Source organism: Miniopterus schreibersii, assembly GCF_964146895.1.
Source record: "Miniopterus schreibersii genome assembly, chromosome: 3".
NCBI classification, from domain to species: domain Eukaryota; kingdom Metazoa; phylum Chordata; class Mammalia; order Chiroptera; family Miniopteridae; genus Miniopterus; species Miniopterus schreibersii.
In genome coordinates this window covers 31,000,701-31,027,800 of record NC_138103.1, presented here as the reverse complement: position 1 = coordinate 31,027,800, position 27,100 = coordinate 31,000,701, and the positions used below count along the sequence as shown (strand labels likewise).

Genomic DNA, 27,100 nt, shown 5'->3' with positions numbered 1-27,100 from the left:
AAACTAAACTATACCAATTTTATCATTAAGTATAAATAGATCAGACAGTTCAATTAAAAGCCAGAAATTTTTACAATGGATGAAGGAAGACCTAAAAGTGTGTGTGTGTGTCATGCTAAATGAAAAAAAAAACACCAGGATGATCTGTCAAGCAGCATTCTATAGGTCTACACCATGACACCAATGATGGTAAAACTGTGAGGAAGAGCAAATAAGCTGTGCTTTCCATTTTATTGGAGGAACTTAATCCTTTTGACTCTGAAAATAATTTCCACTTCAGAATTACCTATTTCCTACACTCTTGGAGCCCAGGTCACCAAGAATTGAAGGCTGTACCAAGCATCCAGATTCCAGAAGAGCTGTGATTTTCTCCACTTTCCTGTGAGTCTCTCTTTGCTGCCTAAATGTAGTCAATAGTGTCTAATTTATCAGCATGGGTATTCTATGACAAGTATCTCTCCACAATCTCTTATACATCTTCAGCTACCTGGGTTTCTTCTTTGTGTCTTTTCTCCACATTGTCATTTCATATCCCTTTACACTTTTAAACATACCAGAAGATGTTTAAAGCAAATAAGTGTTTAAAGTATTATTAGTAACAATGTGTTGATATTTATTGCATATGTAGAAGTGAAATGTATGACAACTGAACAAGGACTGGGAATTAAGATCATATTGTTATAAAGTCTTTCACCACACATGAAGTTACATTATTTGAAGGTGATTCATATTTTTCAAAATGTATATTATAAACCCTATGGCAATGTTTTTAAAATAAGTTTAAATAAGTAAATACAAATGATAAAATGATTTTTTTTTAAATGCTCAATAAAACTAGAGAAGGCAAAAAAAAGAAAAATAAACAGAAGAAATTCATAGAAAACAGCTAGCAAGATAGCGTATTTTAATACAACTATACAAACAATAAATGTAAAGGTGAATCATTTAAGAATAACAGTTAAGAACTGACAGACTGGATTTAACAACAACAACAAAAAAGTAAGACCCAACTATATGAGATTGTATTGGTCAGGGTTCTCCAGAGAAACAGAAGCAATAGGATGGATCATTGGGCATTGGCTCACATGATCATGAAGACTAAGTTCCACAATCTTCTGTCTGCAAGCTGGAGAACCAGTAAAGATGGTGGTATAATTCAGTTGGAATCCAAAGTCTTGAGAACCACGGGACTAATGGTGTAAGTTGAGCTGGGTTCCAAAGGTCAAAGAATCAGGAGGCCAATAGTATACATGTCAGTCCAAGTCTGAAGGTTAAGAACCAGGAGCACCAATATCCAATGGCAGGAAAAGATGGACGTCCCAGCTCAAGCAGAAAACAAATTTGCCTTCCCTTTCCCTTTTTGTTCTATTCAAGCTCTCAAATGATTGGATGGATGATATCTACCCACATTGGTGAGAGCAATCTTCTTTATTTAGTCTACTGATTCAAATGTTAATTTCTTCTGAAAACACCCTCACAGACACACCAAGAAATAACGTTTTACAGCTAGCTGGATATCCATTAGCCCAGTCAAGTTGACACTCAAAATTAACATTTACAGAGGTCTACAAGAAACCTATTTTAATATTATGATAGTAGACTTCCAGTTTCAGCTCCAACATGTAAAGAATTTGGAAGTTATAACTCATATCATTAAAAGAAAAAGATGAGAAAACTGAAAATCAATGGCTTTTCTTGGACCCAAAAGAGAACTGCATGGCAAATTGCCACCCCAAAATCTGGACAGATCCAGAGTTGAAGCTCAAATCTGCTTACCAGAAGCAAAACCCACCAAAGCACAAACTGGTAGAAACGTTTTGGTAGATTTGATGAATTGCTGGAGGTTGAGTGTGGACTACCTTGAATGGGAGACTTGGAGCTGCAATATTGAAGAGGGGGGCACATATTCATGGCTTTTACCTCCAGGAACCCCATCAAATTCTCAGAGAAAAATTGAAAAAGACCCCCTCATGGCTCTGGCAGGGGGAAGAGGAATAGAAACCACTGGAAAATGTGCCTAGTGTTTTCCATAACAAAAAAGCCTAGTATCCAGGGGAAAAAGACTTTAACAAGGCCCTATCCAGGATCACACAGCATGGGTAGCTTACAGCACCAATGCATGTATCACCAAGTTTGAGGGCTGTGCAGCACAGGTCTAAGTTGAAATCTGAGGTGGTGAAGATCACCTGTAGAAAATGTAGGATAAACAGTCATTGTCAAACTGTCTTGTGAGAAGTGTTCACTGCTTTTCCCAGAGCTAAAGTTTCTATGGTGAAATAAGCTTGAGAAAGGCTGTATAATATCCCTTTTAAGGAGTCAGATAACATATTAATACAGTAGACTCAGAGAAACCCCCAAGTAAAATTGGAAGCTATTACAAGTTTATTCCCAATCCTGTTTGTACATCAATAGAGCTTATTTGATTTTTAGTAAATACGACACATGGGTCCCAGCCCATACCTAAGGATATGAGAGAGGCCAATATCAAGACTCAAAAAAAAAAAAAAAGACAAAGAATTGTTAATAAGATGGTTACAGTACCAGAAAAAAAAATTTTTTTTCTCAGTAAAAGATGCAAATTCTTTGCAATAATAAGTAGTAAAGGAACCCAATGTGTTACTCCAAATGTGCCTGACATAAAAGTTATGTTGAGCTGAAGGCAATTAAGAAGCAGGAAATCCAGGGAAGGTCTCCCTTTTCTGCCTAAAGGCAGGATATAAATTCTTTTACTGGAGGCAGACAATCTTAGCCCAGACACAGCCCCAGAGGAATCTGCAAACAAACTACTCCATTAGTTTCCTCACACATATTTACCTTCCTGCAATCTGCCACCCTTGGAAGGCTAGAACTTTCCTTTGTCCTGTCATTTCCCCAAAAATTTATTGTTCTTTGTTGAAGATACTGGGTAAGCCAGAATGCGAAGCCACCAATTTGAGGTACTACTCATTTTAAGTTTTTCCTGCGTGATGTGTGCTGCATGTGTTAACAAACTTTTTCTCTCATGTTTTTGTTAGAATCCTATCTGAAAACCTAAGGTTTTCAGAGGTAAAGTTTTAACTCTGCTAGAGTAGTATGAAAGGCAGCTCATGAAAGCTTGAGAAAAGAGGTAAAAGCTTGAAATCACTGCCACCAGAGATGTAAAAGGAAGTCAAGGGATGAAAACTGAAATTCATTTACAAAGCAGCTCAAAAAGCCCTTTTGAAGTCAGAGCAAGACTTTGGAGCAGACCCAACCAACCTGCCCAGAAGGAAGAGTAGAGCGAAGGTACTGAGAAGTTTCCCAAGGACTGGAATTTAACAAGGCAGGTACCAGAAGAAGTCCTGATGGGACCTATTAATTTCCTAGGGTTGCCATCAAAAAGTAGCACACACTGGTTGGCTGAACGCCACAGAAATTTAGTCTCATAGTTCTGGAGGCCAGAAGTCCAAAATTAAGGTGTTGGCAGGGCCATACTCTCTCGGAAGCTTCTAGGGAAGGATTCTACCTTACCTTTCCTGGCTTCTAGCAGCCCCAGGCATTCCTTGCCTTGTGACAGCATACTTCCAATCTCTCCCATAGCCATCTTCCATGTTTTCACATGGTGACCTCATCTTAATTTCCCAGTAAGGTCACATTTACAGGTAGGGCTTCAACATATCTTTTTGGAGGACACATTCAACTCTTAACAGCAAGTTATCTTAAGGAGTTAAGGACAACTCAACAGAAATCACTTAATGAGGGGGTTGCTCTGGCTCAATAGGAAGATAAGCCATAATGCGCTGGGACACAGGAAGGGGAAGAAGGGGTAGGGAGGGTGCTGGGAGTTTTGAAAGAAGCCTTGTTAAATTACTGCCAGAAAACCTATTGAAAGTCTGGGAGAAAACACATTAACACATTAGTAATGGTAGGACCACTGATAGGTTTTTCTTTACACCCTTTGTACATTCCAAATTTTCTACAAGAAGTGTACAATTTTTATAATGAGAAACAATTATTATTTTACTTTTATTTTTTTCCAAACATTTTTCTTTTTTTTCTTTTTTTTTGAAGAGCAGCTCAATGATTTGGGGATTGGTTAGTACAATACAGAGAACATAGGGGAAAAGTACAAATTGGCCCTTAAACCAATGCCAGTATTCATCTCATTATCATTATAATTAAGAATGTTATTAATTTCTGTTACTCACTTTTCTTTAGAACATAAATCAAAACCATTAACTTGAAGTTGAGGTATATACACAATACATACACAACCTTATGCAAAATACTTTTCATAAGTAACATTACATTTTAAAATATTGGAAACTGAATATCTGTGCTGATTTGTATTTTGACTTAATGGAACAAAAAGAGAACATTCAACAAAGAAGGGTTATACTGATAATATTAAAGTTTTAAAAAAATGTCCTCCTCTCCCTTTGTACTTACCACAGACTACACAATGTCCTGAGAGGATTCGTTATGAGAAAAAAGTCAATTGCAGCTTTAGACCTTGCTTTGGAAGAAACTAATGAGAAAGCAATTGGAAGGTGAGGCTTCATCTTCATTTTCAAATAAGTGGTCTTAATTTTTCTTCTTATAGAAAAAGTTTAAATCAGTTTACTATAAATATATCTGAATCATTAATTTTTGCAGCTTTCAGGTAAAGTCCAGCACTTCATTTATAAAGTTTATGAGAAGGTCAGTAGAGATCATCTAATCTTAAATCGTGACATCATCCATTCAAGTCCTTGGCATAATCTCATGGGCTAACATTTTAGAGTTCTTCTCTAGTTACAGAAATTCTTTCTCTGTCTGTGCTGTCCACACAGCTATTACAAACTCTGTGTTAGTATAGTAAGTGTTCCAGGAAGAACGAAGAGATTCTTGGCCACCAATATCCCACATTAGAAATCGTGTATTATTAATCAGTTCCTTCTACATTACTTCCTGTTGTAGGGATGTATGTACAACTTCATTCATAGAAAACTGGTAAAGGATGGTAGCTTTCCCTGCATTATCCAGCCCAATGATGATAACCTTGTGCTCCTGGCGATTGAACAGTCTCCATATCCTGGTGAAGAGAATTCCCGTCCGGGGCAGCAGAACTCCCTCTAGCCACCCAGTCTGCCTGGCCTCCCCTGGCTCAGGCTGCCGCGAAGGAGAGAGGCGGCTGCAGCCTTCGCCTCTGCTGCCGCTGCTCCCGCGCTGGCCGCCGGCCCGCTTCCTGGGAACCGGAGGGAGGCCGCAGCTAGGCCGCCTTGCCGAGCGCGAGGGCCTGCCACTGCCGCCGCGGCACCTGCCTGTCTAGCTGGCATCACTGCCGCGTTGTATCAGAAACAATCATTACTTTAAAAATAACTATCCAGTAACTTTCACAATCCTCTTGAGTGCTTACAATTGAGAGTAGAAAAGTAAAGTGAAAAAATACATATATAGGATAAAAACATATAAGAAAATAAGAAACAAAGATGATGCTGACCCACAATCTACATTCAACAAATACTTACAAATAAATGTAGAGTAGAAAAAAAGTGCAGGCTTTCATCTCAAACAGATCTGAATTTAATCCCAACACTCCCATTTTCCAGCTAAGCAATAATGTGTGAGTTACTCTAACGGTTTGTTTTCTCACTTGTAAAAATAGGGTTTACTCTCCATCTCACTGAGCTGCTACAAGAGTCATATGAAAGCATTATGTAAAGAAGCTAGCAAAGTGTAAATACTTAAATGTTTTTCAACATTTTCACTATATTAATAAACGTGTATATACAATATATGAATTTGACAAGCGGATAGCATAATGAACACCTGAAGGCCAAGACCTGGTCAGATGAAGAGAGTAATAGCATGGGCAGAGTAAGGGAAGACTGCTTCAGTTTTCTGATCCAGAAAAATGAGGGATATCAGTACTTACTAGAAAGAGGAATTATACAACTGAAGTGAATTTGGATTCCATACATTTGTCAAGTTTCAGGAAAAGTGAGATAAGCCTAAATTGTAGGATATCTATGCTACGTGCCTATAGCACCAGTTAGGATACTTTAGACTGCAAGTAACCAAAATGCAACTAAAATTGCCTTATATAAAAAGGGAGCAATAATCTCAAGTAACAAGGAGTTTGGGATTAGGGAAATTCCAACAGTTTGATGATGCCAGCAAAGGCCATGTTTCTTCTTCCTTTCCACTGCGACCGTACTCTCCGTATGCAGTTCCAATATGGCTGCTAACATCAGAAAAGGGCTATGTCTTCCCAAATACCTCCTTTTAGAAGCTACAAAAACATTCCCCAGAACTTTTCCCCACCTAGGAAAATTTCCCAACCTATCTCATTGGCCAGAATTACCTCACAAGGGACTGCTTCTCCTGAAGCACATGGAGGGCACACACCAAACAGTTCAATTAGAAAGAACCAGAACAGAAGCTGAGAAGTGAGGCAAGTGGCTACTAGAAAGGCAACTAACAGGATCTGCCATATCTGTCTATGCACAGGACATACAGGAATTTGAACAAAACATGAAATTTGAATCTGAATGTATAGTACTGATGTGCTACCAAGGATCAATATAAAGTGAAAGAAGAAGGCCAAGAAATGGATGACCCTGGGGCTGAGATATAGGTAGGGATTCTTGGGCATAGAAAGAATAGCCTCATTTCCCACCAGTCACTGGTGGGATGAATAAAGATGCTAATGGGCTCAACCAAAAGAACGGCCGGAGACACGAGACAAAAGAAAAAGAAAAAGTGTGTAGGTGCACTCCATCGACAGCATTGTAGAATGAGATATCCCCAGTGCCACAATCTAGGAAAACTCCTACCCGGTGAAGAGCTGGCTGTAGCCTGGTGGGACTTACAGGGGAGCCTGTTAAGGGCCAATAGCCGGCAGAACTCCAACAAATAGCCCAGATGCCCAAATGAGGAGCCATTTCTGAATTATTAACAATCCCCATGATTTCCTCCAGACACACCCCCACAGCAATCTCTAGGTTATCTCGGTTCTCAACTTCCCAGTAATGTTTCCCTGAAGTGAAAATGTTTTTTCCCAAAACACAGGGTAAGTGTTGAAATCTCTCCACAAAGGGTTTGGACTGCTGAGCATTCCTCCATCCAGTAAAGTAGTTCCATGCTGTAGAAAATGACATAGTACCAGCTGGTGTTCTGTTTTTCACGTACCTCCCTTCCTGGGCGAAGACAAGGTGGGGATGAGCTGTTTCTTCAGCTGCATTGACAGCCACTGCAGAGAAAATGAGAGCTGAGATAAATAATGTAAGAGCTTACCACCAGTCCTCCTCCAGAAACACCCATCTTTTCCATCTTCAGTTCCATCCTCTCCTCCTAACAAGTACTGTCAGGGATGAGACTCTTCATTACCTCTCAACTATTCCTCAGGCAGGCCTAGCGGTCCATAGTACCGCCTGTAGCAACCTGAAATCTCATTTCCCTTCTGCTCCAAAAAACTAAAACCTAAAAGATGGGGAGCTCATTAGATCATGGCCCTAAGTCTTCACAATCAGCATAAAATTTGGAGAAACATTAACAAATTCTGACTTGTTGAATCAGAATTAGACCAAGGCTGTTGACTGGCTGGTCCTTTGTACAAGTATACATGGATGTCATCATTAACAAGGTTTCTCTTGACTGGTTCCAGTTGTTCACTGGGCACCTCCACAGGTCCCCAACTGATAGCTCAAAAAGGAACTCATTATCCTAAGTCCCCTTCTACCCACTTGGGACTAATCCCCACAAATGCGGATATCACTGTCTTCTATGTTCTCTAAGGTATAAGATTATTACCTTCACCCAAACATTCACACTTCGGAATCTTGAGGTTATTTGACTCTTCTTTCTCTCTGACCCTCAGTAACTAATTAGTCACCAAGTCATATCAATCCACCTCTGAAATACATGTCAGGTGCTTTTCTTCCTCTCCATACCCACTGCCACTGTCTTTACTTAGACCTTCAGCATCTCTCACTTCAACTCTGTAACATTCTCCCTGGCCTCCCTGCCTCCAAATTCTCTTCCCTCCCACTTTCCATCTCTCTAGTTTGTCTTCTTTTTTAAAAATCAGGAATTTTATTCTCTTAAAGACTTACAGGGAGCTCCAACTCCTAGAAATTCTGCTCACCTTGGAATCGCTTCAGCATTTCTTTCATCACTGGTATATGGCACACAGTCTTCACCTCTAGGAATTCGAGGGAATAGTTTACATCCTGGTTCTCACTCCTAAAAAAAAAAAGTACAGAAGACTGCTCTTCTTAGGAGACAACTAGGGCAGCTAAGACACCCAACTCCCATGTGAAGGTTCCAAGCCCAAAGCTTAGACAACTTCTTTTCTATTCCTTCTTGCAAAAGTAATCAACATTCCTCCTCCACAGACCCCTCCAGGTGTGCCCAGATTGATCTACAGAGCTCAGCCTTATTTCCCCTCTGCTCAAGCTGTACACTCAGGCTCCTATAGGAAAGAAGGAGTTCATACCTGGCCAAAAGATCTTTTGGATTCTGTGAAGAGGAGAGAAAAGAAATAAGTAAGTTACATATCGTCCTCTTGAGATCTGATACTCAACTTTGTAAGCGGGTATTTTCTGTCAGTTGCTTTTGTTTATGTCACATATGATCTCATGCTGCCAAAGCCAGTGCATTGACACAATATAGTTTTTTTCTCATGTGACCCCTCTGTACTGTTTGACAACGTCAATCAATTCCTTTCTTGAAACCCTATTCTTTCTCTTTTAGAACTATGACATTAACTCTGCATCTATTCTCTTCAATCAGAGGCAATAACAAATGTTGGCGAGGATGTGATGGGAACATAAAATGGTTCAGCTACTCTGGAAAACAGTTTGGCAGTTTCTTAAAAAGTTAAATATAAATATACCATACTGCCCAGCAATTCTGCTCCTACTATCTACCCAAGAGAAATCAAAACATATGTTCACACAAACAATAGCAGACAAATGTTCACAGCAGCATTATTCATAATAGCCCAAAGGTGGAAACAACCCAAATGCCCATCAACTGGTAAAAAGATAAACAAAATGTGGTATATTCTACAATGGAATACTATTCAGGAATTTAAAAAGGAATGCAAATGCAATAATAATATATGCTACAACATAAATGAAGCTCAAAAACATACTAGATGAAAGACTATGTACACAAAAGACCACATATTATATGATTGTGTGATATACTCAATAAAGTAAAATCTACAGAATCATAAAGTAGGTTGTATGAGGCTGGGGGTAAGAATAGAGATTAACTGTAAACAAACACAAACAGATCTTATGGAAATACTCTAAAGCTGGATTGTGATAAGGATTGTACAACTTGATAAAATTATAAATATCGCTCAACTGTACACTTAAAATAGGTGAATTTTATATCAAGAAAGCTATTTTGTTTATTTTTTAAAAACAGAATATATATTGCCTGGCCAGCATGCTCAGTGGCTGAGCATCAACCTATGAACCAGGAGGTCACAGTTTGATTCCTGGTCAGGGCACATGTTCAGGTTCCGGGCTCAATCAAACTTCATTGTTGTTTCTATCTCTCTCTCCCTCTCCCTTCCTCTCTCTGAAATCAATAAAGACATATTTTTTAAAAAAGGGAATATATCAAAATGGTTAATTACCATTTGAAAAGTACCCTCATTAGTCATCAAATGCCATCTACCTTTTTCGGAAGAGGTGCTGATTAAGGGTATGAGATAACATCATACATCATTTAGGATGGCTAAAATTAAAGAACTAACAATTCTAAGTATTGATGAGGATATAAAGCAACTGGATCTCTCACACATTGCTAGCAATGGTGTAAACTGGTACAACTGCTGTGATCAGAAATTGCTCTCAGTGGTACATAACTGTCAGAAAGTGTACACATAAGTGCACCAAAAAAGATGTTCTAAACTGCTTTTTGGTAACTGTAAACACTAGAAACAACCCAAATTTTGCTAACAGTAAAATGAATAATATCTTTTCCTATATTAATACAATGGAATACTGTCAACCCTCGTATCCAAGGTTCTGCATCTATGGATTCAACCAATTGCAGATAGAAAAGATTAAAAAATGTGTTACATTGTTGCTGACTATGTAGTTAGGCCTACCATGGTACTAAACACTTACATTTTTTTGGTCATGCCCTAAAAAATATAGTATAACAACTATTTACATTGTATTAGATATATAAGTAATCCAGAGATGATTTAAAGTATACAGGAGGATATGCATAGGTTATATACAAATACTATGCCATTTTATAATAGGGACTTGAGCATCCATAGATTTTGGTATCTTTGGGGATGGAGGGGGCTGATACCAAGCGATAACATACTACACAGAGGATTTTCAACTTCAGCACTTTGGGCTGGATGAGTCTTTGCTAGGAGCTGAAGGGGAGGAGTGTTCTGTGCATTATAGGATGTTTAGCAGCACCCATGGCCTCTACACACTAGACGCTAGTAGTAACTACCTTTGAGTTGTGACAACCAAAAATGTCTCTAGACATTGCTTGCTGGGAGAGCAAAATTGCTCCTGGTTGAGAGTTACTGCTATGCAGTGATGAAAACAAATGATCTACTGCTACCTACAACAACGTGAATTAATCTCACAAATGTAGTATTGAGCAAAATAAGCCAGACACAAAAGAGTGCATACTGAGCCCTGGCTGGCGTGGCTCAGTGGTTAGGAGTGTTGGCCTGCGCACTGGAGGGTCTCCAGTTTGATTCCCAGTCAAGGGCACATACCTGGGTTGCAGGTTTGATGCCCAGCCCCCCACTGGGGCTCGTGTGGGAGGCAACCAGTCAATGTGTCTCACATCGATGTTTCTCTCCCTTTCTTTTCTCTCCCTCACTTCTGCTCTCTCTGGAGATCAATGGAAAAAATATCCTCACTCCCTGGGTAAGGATAAAAAAAAAAAGAGTGCATACTAAAAGAATCTTATTCAAAAACAGGGAAAACAAAACAGTGTGAGAAGTCTGAAAGGAGACTAGCTCTGAGGAGGTGGTAAAGGATACTGATTGGGGGCATGAAGGAGGGCTTCTGGAATGCTACTTGTGTTCCCTCATTTTTTTTTTAATCCTCACTTGAGGATATTTTTTTTCCCATTGCTTTTCAGAGGGAGTGGAAGGGAGAGAAAGAGAGAAAGAGAGAGAGAGACAGAGAGGGAGGGAGGGAGAGGGAGAGAGGGAGAGAAACATCAATGTGAAAATGACACATCAATTGGTTGCCTCCCACATGAACCCAAACCAGGGCCAGGGATCAAGCCTGCAAACGAGGTATGTGACCTTACCCGGAATTGAACCCAGGCCCCTTCAATCCACAGGCTGATGCTCTAACCACTGAGCAAAACAGGCTAGGGTATGTTCTACTTCTTGACTTAGGTGGTGGTTACATGGGTGGGTCACTTGGTGATAATTTGTCAAGCTTGTGATTTATATATTTTCATCTGGATTTTATACTTAAAATGTTTTTAAACATGTTTATTTTACTATAATAAAAATAATATTGTCAAAATTTGTGGACACAGTTAAGCAATACTTAAAGATGAAAGCATAGCTTAAATACATGTATGGTATCTAAATGTAATGATCTCCAAGAACTGTCTATAATATTTACAACTTGCATGGGCAATGAAGTTCCAATTACATATCCAAAAATATACTCTAGCAGAACCTTTGAAATAACACATTTAAACACTTTTTTAAATATCGGTTTAATGTCTAGTTAGAGTCTAAAACTTCAAAGATACACATGAGCCAGCAGAGTGCTTACAAAAAAATGTATCAGCCAGCATAAGTGCGAGATTAGGCAAATATTTAAAGATGGAACTGGATCATAGAATCTCAGAGCCTCAGAGAACTTATTTTACTGATACTCACACCTCCATCCTTTTATATCTTTCATTTATTCTTTCACTTTTAGCTCATAACTCACTTTCATTCTTCTTAGAAACACAAAAACATTGAAAATAAAAACCGTTTTGTTGTGCTTAATTTTTTTAATGCTTTCTTGCAAAATACATATTACTTAGGTTTATGTATTTTTAATTTATGCAATGAGTTCTTGTTGCATTCTGTTTCTTGCTTTCCTTAGGCATTATGTTTTTAAGATCCATTCCTGATGCTATGTATACATTTAATCCATGTGTCCACTTTTTGCCAGTTCCCTCTTTCAGTAATGGATACCCAGGTTGTTCCCAACACCATTACCACCACAAATAATGCTTCAGTGAAATCATCTGCTCTTATCGTTACTTTTTCTATATGAACAACTGTAAACCTACTTTTGCCCCACCCTGTACAAATGTATAAATAAGACAAATAGAAAAGTCTTAGATATGCTTCAGATCCTAAATAAACTATTGGACCAAGTGAATCATACCTACATTTTACATTAATTTCCTTTGAATAGTAAATCTTTGATTCTTTAATTGTATAATGATAGCAGTAATACAATCATCAACAGAGAGAAAACATTTCTTCTATTAAATCCACTCACTAAGAAAGACATTCAGCTCTAAACACAAGAGGATTCAATTAGTGATGTTAACTAACCCCGCCCCTGCCTATCTCACCTGAAGCAACTCCAGGATGGAGCTCTGGCTCTTCTCCTTGACCTCTAAGATGAGCTTCTTCAAGGAAGTGATTATTTGATGGAGCTTTAATGTGTTCTCAGTCCGTTTCTTCTCAGTCTCTTCTTCTTCTTTGCTCAGTCTCTGAAGAAACAGTTGCTCTTCTTCAGCCAGGAAGTCGTGCAGCTTTGTAAACTCTGCCCTTAATCTCAATTTCTGATTCTTCATCTTGTCCTAGAGCCACATGAGATCTGTTTAGTCCTTGTTTCTGCCCAGTCCTTACTCCTAAACTCCTTGCACATGACTCCCCAGTAATCCATGGTCCTTCCATTTTAATCACCTCCTCCAGAAAAGCCCCTGCCCACTCCCCACAAATTTCCACTACTTCTCTATTTACACTTACTTGATATCTTTATACTAGTCTTTACAGTATTCATTCATTCTTTGTAACATCTGAGTCTCTACTATTGCTAGCAATGCCTTGTTTGTATACTTTTTAAACTAAAATGCACTTTCACATCTATTTAGTTTAGCCCTCAGAATGCCTACTGTTCAGTTTTGTTAAATCTTTAGACATGTGTGTGTGCCCACACATCATGCCTCCCAACTAGATTAGCATCTCTGAAAGCACAGTCCATTTACTTACTACAATGCCATAGACCCAAACCAATTCCAACCTTAGCAAAAAGTGGGACCTTAAAGTAGAGGAGGGGATGAAGTATATGGAACTCACAGGTCAGTAGGGACAGATGCATACTTTCTGTTCTATCACTTTATCTGCAAGGGGACTGACAACTGATGTCATTTATAAGTTCATCCCAGCGAAACTACATAAGCAGCCACAGACTGAAAGGTCCTCAGAGGCAAGAAATGTCTAACCAATTCTGCTGTTACCTTCCACTCTGCAGCACTCTTCATTTCCATGTCCTGTAACTTCATGGCTTTCTCCATCTTGATCGCTAGACTACATTGAGTCTGTTTAAGTTTTTCCTGCCAGCAGAAACACATATTAGACAGAAATCATCTCTCCAAACAACTTCCTTATTCAAGAGGTAAAAGACACCTAATCCAAACAGGCAATGATATTTTGAAAATGTTGAAGACAGTCACAGGCCATCTTCAGAATAAGAAATATTCTGGTCTTAAATCATCACAACACTATATAGAGTTTGCCTATTAAGTTGGCAAAAACTGAACATTGTTAGGTGATTAATAAATACCTAGTATTGGCAAAGCAGAAAAAGCCTCTGGCACCATAATAGTAGGAAAGTATAAAGTTGCCATCTTTTTGAAGGGCACTGGCAAGATTTAACAAAATTTAAAATGTGCATAATCTTACTTCTAATAATCTATGCAACAAAACACTACTAAAATAATCAATGTATAAGAATGTTCACTGCAGCATTATTCATTATCCATCAATGGGAAATGATCAAATAAATTATGGTATATGGATCCTCTACATCAATTTCACATAGCTGTCTATGTATTGACACGTTACACTACGTTAAAACGAAGCTGTAAAACACCAGCATTGTATAGTTGTGTTTTGCAGAGTGTGTGTGCTGGTGTGCGCTTGAGTATAAGGAGCGTGCTGGAGGACAGACCTCAAAATATTACTACCACTGGTTTTCCTGGGGGATAAAAATGCCTTGAAAGTTGGGAGGAGGGGAGACTATAGATTTTATAAATTTTTGTTTGAATTTCTATAGGAGGGGTATATCATTTTTGTAACTTAAAAACACAAATAAGTGATTGAAAAATAAAACAAGTCGGTCGGCATTAACAAAGTGGGCTACAGAGGGAAAGTGCCTGATAGCGGAACGTCAGCCACGCCTTAGAGACAGAAGCAGGCAGATTAGACACACACAAGAGGCAAGTCAACAGGAGCTGATGGCCAAATGGCTGCTCGGAGGAGGAGTCCAGCTTTAGCCCCTGGGTTCTGGCTTCAGTAACTAGGTGGATTGTAGGTTAAGTACCAAATTAGAAAATATAGGAAGGAGCAGTACGTAAATGGAAGGGAAGAAAAGAAATTCAACTTGAATAAATTGAGCTTGAGATATCTGTGCAACATCCAAGTGGATACAGTTAGCAGTTAAGAGTCAAAAAAGATCTGAGCTAAAGAAGCAGATTTAGGGATTAGAGCACAGGTAGCAGTTGAAGCCGTAGGTGTGAGTTAAATCACCCGGTAGAATTCTAGAGTAAAAAAAGCACCAAGGCTAAAACTGGAAGCAACTACAAGGAGTCTGCAGAGAGTGAAAATCATGCAGAGAAGCTGTAATGAGTGACTGGTGAAAAACTATGAAATAATGATTTCTTATACACAAAGCAAAAGAATATTTAAATTAAAAACTGGTGAAAAGTGTGAAATGCTGAAGAGTGGCCTATGGCAGCTTTCTGTAAGTCTTCATGTATGTCAAAGTAAAGAGCTTAAAAGAAAAAAAAAGAAATGAATAGAACAATGAAATAAGCAGTATAATTAATTTTTAATTCTTCCCTAGGAAAATAATTAAAACTAATAGGTATCACTTTTCTTCCAATCATTTGTAAATGACACTGCTTAAAGTTAGATCATTTAAAAACACAACACCAAAGTTAACAAGGATGTGGAGCAACCAGAACTCTAATACAATGTTGGTGGGTGTGTGAAATGGTACAACTACTTCAGAAAAAGGTCTAGCATAAAACTAAACATACATTAACCCTAGAGGCCAGCAATTCTACTCCTTATCCCAGGTTGCACGAAGAAGGAGTCCAGATTTAACCCCTGGGTTCTGGCTTGAGTAACTAGGTGGATTGTAGGTTAGGTACCAAATTAGAAAATATAGGAAGGAGCAGTATGTAAATGGAAGGGAAGAAAATAAATTCTACTTGAATAAATTGAGCTTGAGATATCTCAATCAAAACATGTCTACAAAAAGACCTGTATGAGAATATTCATAGCAGCTTCATTCAAAAGAGCCAAAACTAGAAACAGCCCAGGTATCCATTAACAGGAAGATGGATAAACAAACTGAGATATGGTCATCTGAGGAATACTACTCAGCAGCAAAAAGTAACAGATTACTGATACACACAAATGGATGAATTTCAAAATCAATATGCTGAGCAAAAGGAGCCTATATAGAAGAGTACAGACAATATGATTCCATTTATATGAAGTTCTGGAACAGGCAAAACTAATCCGTGGTGGAGGAAAAAAATAGAACAGTGGTTGCATTGGGTAGGGGGAGGGAGCAGGAACTAACTGGGAAAGAGCATGAAGGAGATTTCTGGGGTGATGGTAATGTTCTTTATCTTGAGAAGGGCGTGGGGGCATGCATTTGTCAAAGATCAGCAAAATGCACACTTAAGATGTGTGTATTTAATTGCATTAAATTTTACCTCAAAAAGTACCATAAACAAATGTTAACTCTAGTTAATGACAGCCACGCTAAAGTATAGGAGGAAGTGCACTGTTTGCAATTAACTTTAAAATGCTTCAAAAGGAAATAAGAATTGATGGATGCAGAGAAGACATAGACAGATGAATAGGTAGGTGATAAACAAATAGAATAAAATGTTAATGGCAGAACCTAGATTTAAGTATACTGGTATTATTATAATATGCTTCCAACTTTGATGTATGCTTCAAAACTGCATAGTAAAATGTTGGGGGAAAATAACATTAGGTTATAAAGGAATTCATATAGTGGTTCTGTTATACATCACAAAATCACTTACGCTATTGTCTAATATACTGTTTTCTAGCATTACAAAAGCTATTTATTACCCCTAGTTGTTCACTCAGATAGTTATATAATCCTGCTACTCAGTAAGCTAAGTAATTATCTCAAATAATTTTATTCCTTTATTCAATTATATAACGGCCACTTTGTGATCACTGTCAAATTTGATGTATATATGAGGCTTGTAATGAGATAAACAGCTCCTTTGTATTTTGACCAAGATCTTTTTTAAGTTTTCACCTTTATTTGATAGTGAAAAAAATTAAATAATTTTTTTAATTGAAGTTTTCAATTTTTAAAAACCTTTAACAATTCTAGTAGGCATGAATTATCCTACATAGCTGGTTCTATTATCCAAGATTCTAACTAAATCTTTCTAATCTTGGGATTTAAATAGGGTCCCTGAGTAAACTTGGGAACCCTCTGAGGAGATTAGAAAACTCCTTCCCTGCAATAACAGAAACTGCTAGGACGTGGCAGGAGGGCAACACTAAGCATTTCAAAGCTGGCTAATGTTTTCTTAAAAATCATTTTCTTTTCATTTAACATCAGAAAATGTTATGTATATAAGACCATAAGTATAATAAAAATGCATACACTTACTGAATGAAGATATTTGCTGCTTGTGATCATGTAGTTAAATTAACATTAAATTTCAAATCAGATAGGAGTTTCAATCTAGACCTTCAGAAACTAGTTATGTATCAGAGGAAGTCAGCCTCACACATTTCCTGAGCCATAGCTGAAGACAACTGGATTAAATGGTCTCTTAAAATACCATCCCAGCTCTTAGGTTCTGTGCATTTCAGTCACTGTAACCTCTGCATTCAATCAAAGCAGGTAGATGTACCTCCAAAACAGACATCAACTCAGCCCATTTACCATCCCCGCTGCCACCCTCTAGTTCAAGTCACCATCATCTCTTGTCTGGACATCTATAATAACCCCATGACTCGTTTCCTACTTCCAATCTTGTCCTTCTCTCATCCAATATACATGAAGCAGCCAGAATAACCTTTCTAAAAACCAATCAGATCACCTCACTACCCTGCCTAAGATTCTTCATTGGCTTTCCTCACCAGGAAAATTCAAACACCTTTATTACGGCCCCATATAATCCCACCCTTGCCTACATCTCCCAACTCATCTTATGCTTTTTCTTTCACTCATGATGCTCCCGGAGCCTAGACCTTCTTTCGGTTCCATAAATATGTCCAGCTCTTCCCAGCCTCAGGGTCTTCGCACTTTCTGTCCAATGCCTGGAATGTTCTTCCCACCATTCCTTAGATGGTTGGATCCTTCTCATCCATCAAGTCTCAACTGAAATGCCATCTCCTCAGAGAAAGCTACCCTGTTACTTCTCTGGCATGGTACATTATTTCTTTCACAGCATATCACAATCTGTGATTACTTCATTTATTTGTCTATTGTCTACCTTCCACCCCCCAACCCAACTAGACTTATGCACTCCATGAAAAGTCTTTACCTGTCTTGTTCACCACTCTATTCCCAGTGCTATGTGTTCAAGAAATATTTGTTAAATTAATTAATAGCAATGAAGGGATTAGCTCCGAGAATCATCAGACTGGCATGAGGGTAAGATCAGTGGCTTGGAAGCCTTTTCTGTGCAAATAATCTGCTCCCTCAAGTTTATGAAGCTATTTCTCTTTCTCTGTTCTTTCTTTTTCTCCTCCACCACCACCAACTTGTGTTCTAAAAGACTTTTTGAGATTTCCCTCTGTGAAAGTATTAAGAAGATGTAGGTCCATGGTTCTCTACCCTATATGTAAATTAGAATCACCTAGAGAATTTTTAAACAATGCTGATGCCAAGGGCCGCACCACGTGAATCAAAATGCCTGGAGAAAGTGAGGGGAAGCCTGGCTTGGGTATTTTTTTAAATGCTCCCAAGTCATCCTAATGTGTATCCTGAGCCACTGGTGTGGCCCAAGAGAGCAAGAAGAGTGGACTAAGAAATTCATCAAAGCCCGTTTTCTGGATGCAGTGCTCAGGAGCTCAGATCCTGAGAGGAAGCATCTGACAAACTGTTTGTGGGGCTCAGGTGTAGGCACAGGATGGGGGATATTTTCCAAGGATTAGGGAACTCCCAACTTTTAAGACACAGTCCACCCATCTGAGTATGTGCTGGAAATGGTATGCTTGGAAACAGGGTAGCTCCACCCAAGAGGAACTTCATGTTTTTCTAACTAACTGGGGGTAGGGATGGAGTTGTAGATGGCTAAATGGAGCAGGGAGTAAGCAGAGGGTGCAGAGTAGGACAGATACCAGAGAATTCTGAGTAATGACATGACTTCTGAACACCCACCCAGTCAACCTTATGTTATTCAATCATCCCAATGTTACTCTTACCTACTCACTCCCCACCTGTTGGACATATTACTTAATCCTGAAATCCCACCTCTTCCAAGAAGTCTTCTTGGCTAGTGAAAAGTACAATGGACTAGGAGATAGAGGACCTCACTTTAAACTTTCCTACTTCCTAGCTCTGTGACCTGGGGCAAGTGACCTTACGTCTCTGTGTCTCAGTTGCTCATCTGCAAAATGGGGATAATAAAAATCCACCTAAGAGAGTTGCTATGAGGATTAAAGAATTACTGTATGGAAAATGTTTAGAACCATGGGTGGTACATAATCAATAACTGATAGTTACTATTATTATTATTGCAGAAGATTTAAGATTTAAGGACCATGTTCCCCTTTCATACCCATCCACTTTATTTGCCTCAGCCCTCACCCACAAATGTATTTTCCCTTCCATTTATCTGATGGGTCCTTTCATTCTCTTTTGCTGGCTACTAAGCACTGGTATATCCCAAGCTTCTCTTTATGCCCCTTTTTCTTACTGTCTATGTGGTTCCCCTGGGGGAATCTCATCTGCTTACTTCTATGACTTTAAGAACAGCCTGACAATTCAAAAATAGTGTTTCAAGCCTCTGACACCTTCTGCCTCCTGTCCCTCTTCCTTGGACTTCCTGTCACAGTTACTTTCATTCAACATGTCCCAAAATGAGCACTAGAAACTTGGACTGCCATCCTAGACTCCTCTCTCTCTCTCCCTCACCACCAAGTCCCATTAGTCATCAAGTCATTCAACTCCAGCGCTCATAATGAATCCATCCCCTCTTCTCCAACATTCCTGCCTGCACTAATTCAGGCCCCTTATTGCCTCCTGCTTGAAATGGTGCAACAGCAATCTAACTGGTCTTCTCCATCCACATAGATAGCAAAGTGATCTTTCTAAAACAAAAAACTGATGGTGTCATTCCCTGCCTTTAAATCCTTCAATGACTTCCCATTGCCTCAAAGAGAAAGCTGTGAACAAGATCCTTCATGACATGGCCCTTAACTCTGCCTTCAACCTCAACTCCCATCATCCTTCCTCCCATGTTCTACACTCTAGAAGTACCAAGCAACCTCCAGTCCTCTTATATCACATGCCGTTCCACACCGCCACACTGAATATGCTGTTCCCTTGGCTTGAATATCCCCTGCTGTACTCACCCTTCAAGACTGAACTCATGTTTAATGCCTCACTCCTCACTGAGCACTCTGACCTCAGACTTTCTATATCCTTGGTACAAACCTTGATAATTCTCACACAGTGAAACTGTTGGTGTACATGTTTATGTACCCTACAAGACATGGCCTATGTCTTTCTTATTGGTTTATGTCCAGATTCTAGAACAATTCCTGGCATACAGTAAGCATCAATAAATGTTACTGAATTAAGAAATTACTGTATATATACTTCATTGTCCAGCTTTACATGTTTCCTGTTTGTAGTCAGCTGATTAAACTGTACAGCATTTTATAGTTTACAAAACACTTTAACTTGTATCATTAAATTAGTGCATCCAACCAGTACTTACTAGATACCAATTCTGTTGGAGACCACTGGAGTTACACCATCAGTAATGGAAGGGGGAGGGCTACTCTGGAAAAGATGATCAAGGAAGGTCTTCAAGCTAAAAGCAAGTAAGATCTAAAGAATGGAAGGTGTGGGTAGAGAAAGAGAACAGCTTTGAAACAAAAGCAGGCAGGCCAGTGTGGCTGGAGCAGGGTAGGATAAACTAATTTATTCAACTGCAGCATCTTAACTAATGTATGAGATAGGACAAATAATCTACGATTCAAACATTAAGTGATTTTCCCAACTGATTAAGGAAGCTAGTAACAAAATCCAGCCCCATCACTCCAAACCATGCATTTCCCAAATCATCAGTCGTCTATAACATCCATAGGATAGACCTGCACTGTACAATACAACATCCCTTATCCACTGAGCACCTGAAATGTGATAGTTCGAATCGTTATGTGCTATAAATGAGGTACACACAGATTTTTAAAGACCTACTTTGACAAACAATGTAAAATATCTCACTGATAATTCTTCATAACAATGTTAAACAGTATTTTGGATAACTAGGTTAAATAAAACATATTATTTAAAATGTGGTTTGCCTTATGTATGTATTGGACAGCACTGGTATACAAACACCCCCTCAGTGTGTTTGTCTTAAACTAGAAGCTCCCCAGGGCCAGTTCCTTGAAAATTCTGCAGTGATGATGAGCTCTGCACCGCCCTCCCCACTCCCAGTTTTAACTTCAGCTCTAAGATCCATGGAGCATAACTTCTTTGAGCCTCAAGGGGGTTTTCATGCCTCCAATGGAACGGGCAGCCACCAGGTGCGTCTTTTATTGAAGTTAAGTAACCGGTAAACATTCCCGGGCGATACCCGCAGCCCCCTAACGGCGAGCTCACCCGGTAGCTCTCGAAGGCCTCGTCGACGGGCGCCATGGAGTGGTCCTGGTGCTCCTGGGACTCCCTGCACACCAGGCACACGGGCCGCTGGTCGTTCTCGCAGAAGAGCCGCAGCGGCTCCCAGTGGCGGCTGCACAGGCCGGGGGGCACGGGGCCCTCGCGCCGGCGCCGCGCCTTCTCCGTCAGCCGGGCCAGGGCCCAGTTGGGCCGCAGGGCTGCGGGCGACGACAGCTGCCGGCACACGGGGCAGAGGAACTGGCCGTCGCCGGGTGCCCTGCTGCGGCGCAAGCAGCGGCGGCAGAAGTTGTGACCACACTCGATGGACACCGGGTCATTGAACAAGTCCAGACAGATGGGGCAGGTCAGCTCCTCCTGGAGGTCCTCGGCTTCCATGACGCTTCTCTTCCCCAGAGCCCGGGCCCGACGAGAGGCGCGGGGAGCGGCCCGCAGGCTGCGGACGGGCGGGCGAGCCGGCGGCGGCGGGAACCCCCGGCGGGAAAGCGCAGCCTCACTCCCGGGGCTGGGGTCTCCGCCGCGCCCTGCTGGCCCGGAGGCGGCCGTTTCCCGCGCGGGTGTGGCGGGGCAGCAGCGGGCGAGCTGCGGAGCTACCGAGGGCTGGACACCCGGCCTGACGGGGCGTGAGCGGCTCCTCGCGCCAACCACAGAGATGCGGAAGTGCCGGGGGAAGCCTAGAGCGGAAGCGAGGCAAGTTTCGGTTTGGGAGGGCGCCCGAGGGCGGCGACTCCGCCGGCGCGGCTGCAGCGGGTGGCGCTCAACCCGAGGCGCTAACGAACTTGGCTTGTCCACCAGGTTTGAGAGGCGAGGTTAAGAGCCACTGGCTGCTCGGGCGATTTGAGCGCTGGAGTCCTAGGCAAGCTGCCCCTAGGAGGGCGCTGTGGCGCCCGGAGAGGACTCGAGGGGTCTGTGGAGCTGGGCGAACGGGAAAGGGAGTGTTTAGCCCCAGGAGCTAGTGGGGAGCCATCTGATCGTCCTGTCGCCCTGATTTCCCTCCCTTTCTTCCCAAGCATAGGAAACAGACTCCAGGTAGAGGAAACCCATTCTCAGGGCATGGGGCGCAATCACCCAATGCTGATGGGGCTTCTGGTAATTAAGGGAAGGAATCTAGGGTTAGCTGGTCTTCCCCAGGTTTGAGGTCCCATCAGTGTTTTCGATAGATCTACTCCCAGGAGTGTTGGGAGCCAGTGACGTGTCTGGACGTGGTCCACGTCACCTGAGGGTCTGGAGTCAAGGACTAGACCCTCCCCACAATTACCCTTGTTGTTGGGAGCCCGCTGGGTGTTTGGACATGGTCCACGTAGCCTGAGGGCCTGGAGCCAAGGACTCAACCCTCCCCCCACAAGTTCCCATAAGGAGCCGAGATAAAGATAATTACCAAGGTCTGGGCTCATGCAGGAGGCAGGATGTTTACTCTGAAAGAGTGTTTATGCAGCTTTGAAGGAACTAGTTTGTATCACCCTCACCTCCTTATCACTTGTTTGTTACTATATAATAAAGGCATTGAAGCCATTTGGTGCTGCTCCTCATTAGAGGGCAGCTCTCCTGATCCCCTAACTTTGTCTGTCTCTTTCATTTCCACCGCTCCAACTCAGGTTTGTTTGTCTTTCAGGCTGGTTCCTGACACGGGAGGTCATCGTGCTATGAGATGTTCTAAGCCAACTCTGGGTGATCTGCTATGAGTGCCTGTCATCTCAGATGCCCTGTAGCTGCTGGTTTCTGAGCCTCCTACCTGAGGAGGTCAGCACCAGGGCGTGAGAGCAGTGCTTGGAGAGTGGAGCTGAAGCTGTAGTTGTGAGGACATTGTGAAAGACCAGGAGAGTGGGTGGAAAGGATATGAAGTTTTTTAAGTGAGAGTGGTTAAGACTCAGAAGCACAGATACATTGCCTTTTGGTACCCACCTTGAAGACAGCAACCATTTTTGCTGTCCCAAGGAACATCTCTTCAATCAATTTTTGATCTTGTGTTTCTGAGGGGCTTTGTTTTGTATTCCTCCTACTTTATTCCTTTACATATGCAGTTTTAATTCTTCTTGTGTCTCAATATCTCACACTGCCTTTCCCATAATATGCTTAGTGAGTATTTACTGAACATATGATTAAATGATTTAGAAAGGTGGTTTCTGCAATTTCTGTTTTGGGGTTTTTTATAAAAGTACCACAAGGTATCTAGTTTTAAAATGTTTAAATTATAACCCTGGCCAGGTAGCTCAGTTGGTTAGAGCGTAATCCCAGTGTGCCAAAGCTGCAGGTTTGATCCCCGGTCCGGGCACGTACAAGAAGCAACCAATAAATGTGTAAATAAGTGGAACAACAAATCGATGTTCTCTCTCTCTCTCTCAAAATTAATAAATAAATAAAATGTGTAAATTTGCAATTTAGAAATGCATTTCTTTGTAAATTGGGATACTATATTGAGAAGGACCCTGGGTCTTAATATGGACCAAGGAGGAAGAAGTGCTCTTATCAGTTACTGATGTTTGCCATGAGTGTTTGTGGTGTGAACGTATGTCTGTATTGAGTGACAGAAATGAGGCCCTGTGTCTCATTAAGGTCCTTATGTCTTCAATCCCGCCATATTCCTAAAATGAATGTCCTTTACTGAAAACATTGAGGCCTTCTAAATTCACAATTTTATTCATCTGGAATTTCAGGTGACCACAAATAGCCAAACAATCTTGAAAAAGAAAGCAGGAGGACTCACACTTCCCAATTTCAAACCTGTTACAAAGCTACGGTAATCAAACCATGATACTGGCATAAAGATAGACATATACATCAATGGAATACTGTTAGGAAAATTTCCTTGGTCTGAGAGACTGGAGAAAGAGGCTGACAACTCCAGCTTTACATCAAGAGTTTATTAAGGGAACTTACATACGAGACATATCTTGGGCAACAGCAAGACATGGATAGCCTCCATGCCACATGGCAGGTACTAAAGGCACAGGGTAGGATGGATAGTGGTATTGGGGTGTGACCAGCCCCAAATAAGGGGAAAATGTCTTACATGCTTTCCCAGCGCAGGGCAAAGGCCTGTTCCAGGAACCAGCATGCCTGGGACATAGGGTAGAGGTTGATCAGACATTCTCTGAGGGGATTTATGGGAAGCAATCTCTGCTCTGGCCTGGATCTAACTGGATCTAGGTTAAGGATCCACAGCCATCACGTCATGGAACAGTCTCCTCCACAAATGAAACTGAGAGTCCAGAAAAAATATCATACATCTACAAGCAATTGATTTTCAACAAGGGTGCCAAAGCAATGTTCAGGAGTTACGGGGGTTTGGGGGTAATAGCTGAGGGTTATAGGGTTTCCTTTTGAGTTGATGAAAATGTTCTAAAATTGTTTGTGTTAATGGATACACAACTCTGTGACTGTATGAAAAGACATTGAATTGTATACTTTAAGTGAGTGAATTATATGGCACATGGTATATAGCTATATATAGATATTAATAAAGCTGTTTTAAAAAGGATGCTATCAAGGAGGAATTCTGAATAATGACATTTGCTTTTTTCCATCCTTGGTCATTTAGCTGAGCTCTGGCTATAGCAAATAAGGGATTCTTTATGAAACACTTGTGTAGCAGAAAGAAAAATTATTATTTTACTAGTTGTTGCCAAAGTGTCTCTTAAGGAACCAAATATCTTTCCTTAGGGATGAGCCTTCTTAATTTACTTGGGGATAATTTGGGATTCAGAGGAGAAAACAAAACTAGTTCACTGCTCTTGAGAATTTGAGGGCAAGACGTTTCTGCAAAAAAGTGGGAGGCTAGAATGCTCTTGGAAAGAAACAACTGAGAGACTCAGGAAAAAGAAACCTGCCATTCAGCTTTAAATCATTTCCTGAATCACACTATGATGTAAACGCCCCTTGCTGTTACCCTGAATCAGCAGTAGAACTCTGTCTTTTCTGTGTGGTGTTGAGGGGTATGAGTTTAAAAAGTAGGGACTTAGCTTCATGTTTAAGGTGCTATGTGCTGGATCCAGTGGAACAGCTGCCGTGAACCAAGAAGAGAACGAGAACTGAGCAGAAATCAGAGCTGTCTGTGGTCCAGGGGACATAAGCCTCTGAATTAACAGTCTTATGGGTGTGGCCAGGTGTTTGAATAAATCTAATCTATATTTTAAAGGGCACTGGATTATATATGCTTGGAAAGCCAGAGTTTCTGGATATGACTTATACTGCAAGGCTGGGGGCATTCAGGGTTACAGGACTTTGAAATTGGGGGAACAGAGAATGTGGAACAACAGAAGAGAGATAAGTAGAGTCATTGAGACAGGAAGGAGGATTGTCCTTAGCAACAAGAATGCCACCAACAGTAGTCAATCTTTATTGCACAGGACAAGGGTCAGGGATGGTTTCGTGGAGGTTTCTGCTGGCTGACTCTAGAACATAGCCCATGAAAATTGTGGTGCTGACACCAGAGAATTCTGGGGAGAAGGCACAAGCAGGACTCCTTCAAGGAAATGTTTTAGGCAACATGGCCCAACATGGCCCTTAGAGATGCTTCAACAACCTTTCACTTGTCACGGCGGTAAATCTCCACTCACTGGATGTTGGAGAGAAGAGCTAGTCATAGGTTTCCTTCAGAGTTGAGCCAGGTGTCCTTATAACTCTGCAAAATAGAGAATCAAGCAGCAGCTGAGACTATTTCTAAATGGGAAGAGACATTAATGAAGGCCAAGGAGGTACAACTGACTGAGCACTCTGGTCCTGGTTCATTGTAAGGAGTCACCAGATTGATGGGGATGGGGGTTGGGTTGGGAGCAGTGGTCACAACATCTACCTAGAGCCTGGTTTTCTACTTTTTTTTAAATAGAATGTGTTGGAGTGACATTGGTTAATAAAATTATATAGGTTTCAGATCCATAGTTCTATACTATCATCGGTGTATGTATTGTATGTTCACCACCCCAAGTCAAGTCTCCTTCCGTCATCACTAATCCCCCCTTTACCCTCTTCTACCTCCACCCACTCTCCTTTTCCTCTGGAAATCACCATACTGTTGTGTCTGAGGTGTTTTTTGTTTTGTTTTGTTTTTGCTTAATCTCTTCACCTTTTACTACTTTGTAACATGTGGAAGTTATACTTCCCAGAGTGTAAGGACCTACCAAGAGAGGATCATCAGGGCAGAGACATCAGGCAAAGAAGAAAGAGGGACCTCAGTGCCCTTCTCACCTGCTACTCGGAACTGCTCTTTTGATTCCACCACTGGGAAGTTATCGTTTGGTTCCTTGTGTTTCCTGGTGCTCTCTGAAGTTGTGAAGTAGTTGGAAGAGGAAGATTTTTGCTTCCAGGTCCGCCACCATCTCCCCAGGCCCAGGAGCACAAGCTCCAAAAGAGTACCGAAGAGACAGAGCCCACTGACTCCAAACATGGTCTTTAGGAAGATGGTCTTCTCAGAGGGGCGGGACAGATGACAGGTTATACTACCAAGGCAAGGCTCTCGACGACATGCAAAGGAGCTAGGCACCTTGAACCCATACAGATGGTACTGCCCTCCCAAGGCTGCCCCTTCAATGACCAGTCGCACCCCCAGCTGTGCCACATAGGCCCAGAGCAGCCTGGCGCTTTCAGCCCCTGGGGCATCTGTGCTGCCTGGCCCTTGTCGGATCTGGGTCTCCTCCTCCTCCTTCACTTTTCCTGAGTCTTCCCAATGCCAGAGGCCATGATACATGGTGAAACCCATGTAGAGGGCACTGGGCACAGCCACCAAGATGACCTGGAAGGCCCAGAAGCGCAGTGGTGAGAGGGGGTGGAAGGCATCGTAGCAGGCAGCCTTGCAGCCTGGCTGCTGAGTGTGACACACAAATTCGCTCTGCTCGTCACCATAGACCCCGGTCCCGCTGGCAGCCAGCAGCAGGAGGCGGAATCCCAGGAGCACTGGAAGAAGGAGGCGCCCTGCAGGGGTGGAGTGCCTGCTTTCCTCAGCCAGCAGCCGCCTCAGGAACCTGCCACACATCCTGTTATTGAGCGGAAGACAATGATGAGTGTAGGTGTGTTGCTCACTGTCCTTAGGAGGAGCTATAGGCCAC

At 41.3% G+C, this 27,100-nt stretch overlaps 2 protein-coding genes across 7 annotated transcripts in view; both read right to left on the bottom strand.

Annotated features, from left to right (window-relative positions):
• Positions 1 to 881: 881 nt before the first annotated feature.
• Positions 882 to 21,701, bottom strand: TRIM4 (tripartite motif containing 4). 3 transcript variants are annotated; one of them, XM_081132017.1, is made up of 7 exons: positions 21,045 to 21,701; positions 13,429 to 13,524; positions 12,538 to 12,768; positions 8,438 to 8,460; positions 8,087 to 8,184; positions 7,132 to 7,192; positions 882 to 2,186 (listed from the first exon to the last, which is right to left on the bottom strand). In XM_081132017.1, exons 1-7 carry the CDS (start codon positions 21,435 to 21,437, stop codon positions 2,183 to 2,185), a joined length of 906 nt encoding a protein of 301 aa, XP_080988143.1. In that variant the 5' UTR covers positions 21,438 to 21,701; the 3' UTR covers positions 882 to 2,182. The 3 variants fall into 3 exon arrangements, with proteins under 3 accessions (XP_080988143.1, XP_080988144.1, XP_080988142.1); XM_081132018.1 differs by adding an exon at positions 20,163 to 20,264 and having other exon boundaries at positions 882 to 7,192; positions 21,045 to 21,513; XM_081132016.1 differs by having other exon boundaries at positions 882 to 7,192.
• Positions 21,702 to 23,779: 2,078 nt separating this feature from the next.
• Positions 23,780 to 27,100, bottom strand: part of GJC3 (gap junction protein gamma 3) — a 38,947-nt gene continuing 35,626 nt past the window's right edge. For all 4 annotated transcript variants that reach the window (XM_081132040.1, XM_081132041.1, XM_081132043.1 and 1 more), the window contains 2 exons: positions 26,244 to 27,028; positions 23,780 to 25,680 (listed from right to left, as the gene is read on the bottom strand). In XM_081132040.1, the coding sequence (XP_080988166.1) occupies positions 25,673 to 25,680; positions 26,244 to 27,028 (793 nt within the window). In that variant the 3' untranslated portion in view covers positions 23,780 to 25,672. The remainder of the gene's footprint in view (positions 25,681 to 26,243; positions 27,029 to 27,100) is intronic.

Coding starts and splice junctions, on each gene's coding strand:
- TRIM4 (XM_081132018.1), bottom strand. CDS start 21,437: ATGGAAGCCGAGGACCTCCAGGAGGAGCTGACCTGCCCCATCTGTCTG. Junction 20,265..21,044: donor AGGCCTTCGAGAGCTACCGG/GTGAGCTCGCCG, acceptor TCCATTCTTTAG/ATCTTACTTGCTTTTAGCTT. Junction 8,461..12,537: donor CCATCCTGGAGTTGCTTCAG/GTGAGATAGGCA, acceptor TCCTCTTCACAG/AATCCAAAAGATCTTTTGGC.